The sequence below is a fragment of the Prunus persica genome, chromosome G1 (genome assembly GCF_000346465.2).
Source record: "Prunus persica cultivar Lovell chromosome G1, Prunus_persica_NCBIv2, whole genome shotgun sequence".
NCBI lineage: Eukaryota > Viridiplantae > Streptophyta > Magnoliopsida > Rosales > Rosaceae > Prunus > Prunus persica.
Genome location: NC_034009.1, coordinates 4,318,111 through 4,325,319, shown reverse-complemented (window position 1 = coordinate 4,325,319; position 7,209 = coordinate 4,318,111). Strand labels below are relative to the sequence as shown.

The following is a 7,209-nucleotide window of genomic DNA, read 5'->3' as shown; positions in this document are numbered from 1 at the left end:
GTGTCTTTCCTTGAGTATAAATTTTTACATTCACTGGTTTGGTTAACACCTATGGAGCTCCAACTCTGACGGAGAAAGTTTAACAGATCTCTCAGCTTTGTGCGTGTGTGTGTGGGCGGGTGTATGATTTTTTTCTTGGTCATGAAAGGTATGCCGTGAGCCAATCGACTAAAATCATTTCAGTTGATTCATATTGGTCAGTACAGGAATTTTGCACTATAGTGCAATGCCCTAAAATAGGTATCTTGATGCCCAAGTTAACTAATTCAAGGTTCACAGATATATGTCGGGGATGTTATTGGGTTTTCTGGAGTGGGAATGACCACTTAATAGAAGACCGGGCAGTGTTAAGACACAAGGATATTCAAAAGGTCCGGGCTACCTGGAGCCATATGTAATAATTGCAACCAACGGAAAAATTTATAGATTTCATTCATGCATTCAGTCTATGAAGATCAAAAAATTTACAGGAATATTAATTATACTAAGTGTTGAAACTGTTTCTATGTTAGTGAGTCCGACTTACATGAGGATTTTAAGTTTCATCTACTTGCAAGATTAGGGCGCTTTTTCTGGAGTGCCGTTGACATATCACGCAGCCTGTGTGTAATCTCTGTGAATGACGGGCGATCAGCAGGATCCGGTGACCAGCACTGTTCCATTAAATTTTTCCACTCAGAATCACAACGCTTTGGAATAGGAGGCCTCAGTGTGTTATTTACAATTCCCCCTTCAATGAAAAGACGATAAAACAAAAATTTGTCAAAATTTGTAAGAAAAACCTCCAAAAAGGACAATGTTATGGCTACAAATCCTGGTAAATAAATAACAAATCAAATCTTTTTGAAATGAAGACCATGTTGCAAGGAATAAGGCATAGGCAAAGACAAGGTTCTATTAGGAAAATTAAAATTTTCAGATATGTGAGCTAGATACAGATCTAGTTTTACAAAGGCTTGGTTTGGTAACATATAGCTATCCTCAAAATGAAACATTTCACAATATTTCAACTTTGACATCACTTTTTAATATGAAGAAGAAGCTTAGGTTTCTTCTTTGATCTACATGAAGGTCAAAACTCTTCTGATTTGAAGTGGTCAAGAGAATCTAAGTAAATTCTTTTAATTTCTTAACACTGTATAAAAGTATAACTCATTGAATTGTTTCCCAAGATGGTTGATCCAGAAAAAATTGAGGATTGAATTACTTATCCTCAATCAGTCATGAGAAGGGATGTATGGATATTTATGTAGGAAATGCTGAAGGCATACATTCTTCGTACGGGAAAATGTATGGTAAGAGTTACTAGAGCACGGTTCATATTCTCGCTGGAGTAGTTGAAGTAAATTTCAAGAAGTGGCTACCTCCAAACAATCAAATGAACTCAAATTCTAATTACTACATTTTCCCACTGGCAGTCTCATACATTGAAACTGCAGAGAGTTATTCCTTCATGAGTTGCCTTCCAAGGACATCAGTTTTTCAGAAAGGAGTCTCTTGAGGAGGCTTAAGAATGAACTTAGAAGAGACAAACATTTAAGCATTAGGCTAGAATAACTTACCTATGATAGCACCGCAGTGCATGTTAGCATACGGTTCCTCCCCAGTCAGGATCTCCCACATTACAATACCAAATGAGTAAACATCAACCTATTAAAGAAGGAACACCAAAATGATCAGGTTAAAGAATCAGGCATGCTTGGCTTCGGATTCCACTTTGCTCAATCTCCCTGGAAAAAGTGATTGGTTATATTCTAAATTCCTAACCTTCTCGGAGACCCGGTTACTGCTTCCATTTAATAATTCTGGTGCCATCCACGGAAGGGTTCCTCGTACGCCACCAGATACTAGTGTGTTGCGTTTGATTCTTGACAACCCAAAATCTCCAACCTGCAAAGCAGATAACCACCCTAGGAGAACTGTATAATGCATCCTATATACGAAAAGGCATTCCTGACTAATGATTAAAAAATGGACTTTTTGAAACAACTAATTGTTAACAGCTCATTGAGAAATATACCAAAACTAGTAATTAAGTTTAAATCCACTGTCAAAACAAATATGGAAGAGGGGAAGGTATGCAAAATATTGTTTTTCACCAATTACCTTGCATATGGGACGTTCAGGATCCCTCAGATTAACAAGCAAATTGTCACACTTCAAATCAAAGTGGACAATATTTTTCAAATGCAAATACTCCATGCCAAAAGCTGCGTCCATTAAGATTATGAGCCTCTTTCGACGATCAAGCACTCTGCAGAAAGAATCAACAGACTACATAAATCTATTTCAAGTTAGAGGATATATTGAACGAAAGAAAAATGGATGAACTAACCTATCCTTCCTTATTAGGACATGTCTCAGTGATCCATTCACCATAAATTCAGCTACAGTTGCCAATGTTGCCCCAGGCCCATCAGGCACCACCCCATAAAATGCTACAACATTTGGATGGTGAAGGGTGGACAGAATCTTTGCCTCTCTCCAGAAGTCTTTAGTCTGCCAAAACAAGTGAATTTTTCATTTTCATTGCGAAAAGTATCTTAAACTGTTGGATCTGCATTTAACCCCAAGCCATTTATATATACTTCAAGGAATGGGAAGCTGTAACATCAATTTAGCACATGAAAATCACAACCAGAACTGAAACAGATAAGAAACTCCACTGCTTGAACACTAATGAGTTCGGGGACTCACCAGTCGCTCTTGCTCTGATGATCTGCCGGAGAAACAGCTCTTTTTTATTCTCTTAATAGCAACATCTGTTCCTCTCCACTTCCCATGATAGACAGTTCCATATGTACCAGATCCTAACTCTTGCAGTTCTTCCAGATCATCATTCTTTATGATCTGCCAAACAAATTAAGCATCCATCATATGCTGAGAAGAGATAAGTAATATCAGATCACGCATAAATCCATCAAGATAGTCGTTCTCAACCTGCAAACCATAGATGCCTGCTTCCATTTCAGCTATTGCAACATCGCTAATAGTTTCATGCCTATGATTGCCATCAGCTGTCACGCCCTATAAAATAGAGGATAGGAGCTTAAGTTTACCACCAGACACATCACCATAAAAATCTTAGCTTAAATTTAATAAGGAGTATGTTTACCTTGTCATCAGATTCTGGAGCTGTACTTCCTGTGTCTATTTCTCTAGGAGACGAACATTCATCACTGTCCTCATCTTCTATATTTGAGACATGATAGGCCACTTTAGAGGAGGTGATACCTGGTGGTGTACTATTAGTTAAGTCCTCAACAACAACTACTGATTCCGTCGCCTTGTTGTCATGATGATTATCCAAGCACTGTGACTGGACAGGGATAGCATCGTCACACTTGGTTACCTCAGAAGACTGTCTGCTAAGACCTACGTTTTCGACCACATACTCAGGATAATTCACAGGGTCCTTGTCAAGGGGAGAATATTCTCCGTCTGAAGCAGCACTTGTAGCCAATTTCTGAAATAGGTAGAACTTATTAAGAATTTTTAGAAAATATTTTTTACAAATCTGCAAAGGGAAAAATACTTACATCTAAGAATTCCTGAGTGGCAACCCTGCTGATCCCTGGTTGACCACTTATTCTCTCAGTTGTAGCACACTGCTGATCCCTTGTACAACTTTGGCTCCTAAGAAACAACTGAGAAGTTGTGTCAAATTCGTAGCCTTGGCGACCCATAGTATCTTTAGAACCTTCATTTTCAGAAATTGGTAAACCAGAAACCCCACCTCCGGGGAATTGTGAATCATCTGAAGATAAGGAAACACTGCTCAGGCAGTTCACATTTTGAACCTTATTAAATTCCATGACAGTATCATTTGATATATCATCAACACTTCCTTCAAAGTTGTTCCAGTTCTTATCAGCACAAGTGTCATTCCTGTCTGTCCGGTTCAACATCCCCAGACCTTGTTCCTCCTTACATTGGTCAGGTTTCCTGATTGTGAATTGATTACTATATTCAACCATTTCATGTTTCCCATCAACCATGTCTTCCTGTTGCACAGGCCATTCTTGCGAGGATCTTTGCATCTTCAGTGAAGGTAATTTTGCTCTTCTGCATTTCAATGAGGACACTGAGATAACTTCTCCTTCTGAGGACCTCTGAACATGTTCCTGCAACTGAGAGTCAGAAAGTACTGCATGCATTATTCTGTGATCAGAAGCATCTCTATCATCAGACCCTGAAAATAATCCCACTGTAGGATGAGAAACAGACTTTTCAGAATGTAGGGCCTTTTCCAGTGGCACAAGTCTCTCAGAGTTCATTCCACCTTGACCATACTTTGGAGAAGGCACAGAATTCTCACTAAAGCTACGATTGTGGGAGAGCACATTCTGGGACTTTCTTGTCTGGGAAGTTTTAGCCAAGTATTTGTTATGATGATGGTAATTCAACACTGGAGGCCCATGATGAAGATTTTCATTATAGCCCACAGCATCCAGATAATAGGTATTGTCACATGGAAGTTTTTCCATAACAGAGGGAGCAATGCCTCCGTTACCATCACAATATGGTCGATCCAAATAAAACTGCACATTAGAACTCTTGGGATCTCTATGTTGTAGTGGAACAGGAGATATGGGAGGGGAGTGATTAAAAGACTTCTTTGGGATCTGAAGAGTAGCTAGGAACTGAGGAGCAGGTTTAGTTAATGTTCCCACCACATTTGAGGAACTGGGGCTATAATCTTTGGTCTCTAAATATGTGGCTGTAGGAGATTCTCTACGAAAAGTTGGACTATAATCCGAGGTATTTCCAAACTGGCTAGTCTGACTGGCCAAACTTTGCCCACTGGAACTTTTCCGAGGACTTGGGTCTAGCATGCCATTAACAGCAAAAACAAATTGGGAGTCGGCACCAATTGGATGCGTTACCCTTGCTTCCACAGAACTTGGGCTCTCAGTTTCATTTAAAGGAACAAGAAAGATCCGCAATCTTTGAGAAGTTCTTTCTAGCTCAAGATATTCCTCTATCATATGATGAAGGTCCTCATCTGAACACACAGATACAAGTGCATCAAGATCCTCACCAGGAAGTTGGTACTTAATAGTGTGAGGTTGGTTACAAATTGCATAAGTCTTATTCATTAGTTCCTCCAAATTGGTGCCTTTGCGAATAGATAAAATCCGTGTATCTCCACCCACATATCTGAGCTTCCCATCATTTGGCCTTGGTAATATTCTTCCCCCGAAGCTGCAGAGAAATTTCATTTTGAAAGAGAAAGAACCTTCAGAAAATACTTGACCACAAGGATGGTATGACTGAGGGGATTCCAGTACATAAAGAGGTGGAGTAGTTGGTTTTCCAATAACCCGATCACGATTAACTTCATCCGAAAATTTACCTGATACTTGCCCAATAGCACCATATTCCCAGTGGTATCTGCTTATGTTACTAGGATAAACATTTTTCTCTATGTCAGCCACAAAGCCTGTAGCAGCCGCTGGACTAAAATCTGAGAATTCTGAACTGCAGTCAGAATCTATTCTCCTTAGCCCAACAACACCAGCGAGATCCTCATAAACAAGCTTATGGTTTTTATTTAAATTAAAACCCACTCTTTTCGACTGGCGCTGATCAACGCCAGTCACTACTGGGGCTAATCTTCTTTGTGAAATACGATCCTGCAGAAACTCCGCTGAAAATTCCTCACCAGTCTGTGCACAAATATTATTTTCATTGTCATCAGCAGCACTTTTGTTACTTCGATCATGATTAATTGTATCTTTGCAGAACTGTTGACCAGAAGTACCAGGAGCCTCACTAGTCATGGTCTCAAAAGGAGTTTACTTCATTTGAGGCTTCACATATGAGCATTCTCTGGCTTTCAAGCTTTAGATCCTTGATGACAAGTAATTAAAAATCTGCTCCTCCAAATTGAAGTACATAATACTAAACACAAAAAACTTGTTCTATATAAAAACTCATCCCATGATGCACCTATAAACACTCTCTAGCCTCCATCATATATCTTCAAAAAATTCTTCTTTTGTAACAAAAGCCGCAGTGAGCTTGACATTGAATGCCAAATTACTAAACTTTGTACGAAGTCTTTGATGGGTCATCTCCATACTTCCTGTCTTTATGAAAGTTACCATTCAAGAACATCCAAAACCAACAAGATCATGCATTTGTGGAAAATTAACCATTACCAGGTTCCTCAATTCCATAATGAAAGATAGCCCCCAAAAAAGAAAGGTGCAAAGATTTTCATAGAGTTGATTCTCAATGAAGAACGCATTTGCAATAACCAAACCAACCCAATATTGCTTTCCTTTCCACCTAACCAAACAAATAAGAAAACCAACCCAAATTTCCATGGTTATGCTTTGTACTTTTGACAAACATCTTGTCATCAAGTATTTAAGAGAACATGAGAATGAATGCTCAAACATGACATGCAAAAAGAAAATGAACATGAACATGGAAAAGAAAAGAAATAGCAAAATGGGTACCTTTATGGTTGTAAAAATGCGCTGATCAAGCTTTGAAATCAAAGCTTAAAGGCTGGTGCACTGGTATTTCAACATTTTGGGTCAAATCAGAAAGAAACAAATAAGATAAAAATGGATTTGGGTTGGGGTTTTGTTCGTTTTGAGAGAGAGAGAGAGAGAGAGAGAGAGAGAGCGTTGCATAAGGGTCGGAGTTGAAACGACAAACAATACAAAGGATTACGCGGCATCAATACAGGGAATGGAGGGAAAGGAATAGGCCTAACTGCTAAACTAATTTATGAATCTCTCTTCTCTCTCTTTTTTTTCTCTCTTTTTATCTGTATCTTTTCATTCTTTCTTTCTTTTCATTCTTGCTTTTGATTAAAAGATCTCACGGCAAAGCCATTTTGATACACAAAATAAAGTTGATAAACAGAAATATACACAAAAATAGAATGTGAGTTAAACTGAAATTCATGGACCGAAGTGTGAGGCTTTTAGGCCTCGGACGGGCTATTAAAATGAACCTCATGCATCGTTATAATTTTTTTTAAATATAAATGATAATCTAAACTATAAATAGAGGTGGATTTCACAAGGTGTTATGAAGTTCGAACATGAGTCCACTAGTCTATAAGTTAAAGTCTTTTTCCAATGAGTTAGATCTCGTTGGCCATGCATTATCACATTTAAATAAATAATTTTGGATTATTTGAATTTTATATATTTTTTGTTTGTATTTAAGTTGGGAACTGTTATTAAC

At 38.4% G+C, this 7,209-nt stretch overlaps 1 protein-coding gene across 1 annotated transcript; it reads right to left on the bottom strand.

The window, feature by feature from the left end:
- On the bottom strand, window positions 402-6,937 carry LOC18789060. The gene is made up of 9 exons (XM_020560041.1): window positions 3,540-6,937; window positions 3,116-3,466; window positions 2,941-3,027; window positions 2,698-2,850; window positions 2,336-2,499; window positions 2,107-2,254; window positions 1,768-1,890; window positions 1,563-1,650; window positions 402-730 (listed from the first exon to the last, which is right to left on the bottom strand). The coding sequence occupies exons 1-9, from the start codon at window positions 5,781-5,783 to the stop codon at window positions 543-545; spliced, it is 3,546 nt and encodes a 1,181-aa protein (XP_020415630.1). The 5' UTR covers window positions 5,784-6,937; the 3' UTR covers window positions 402-542.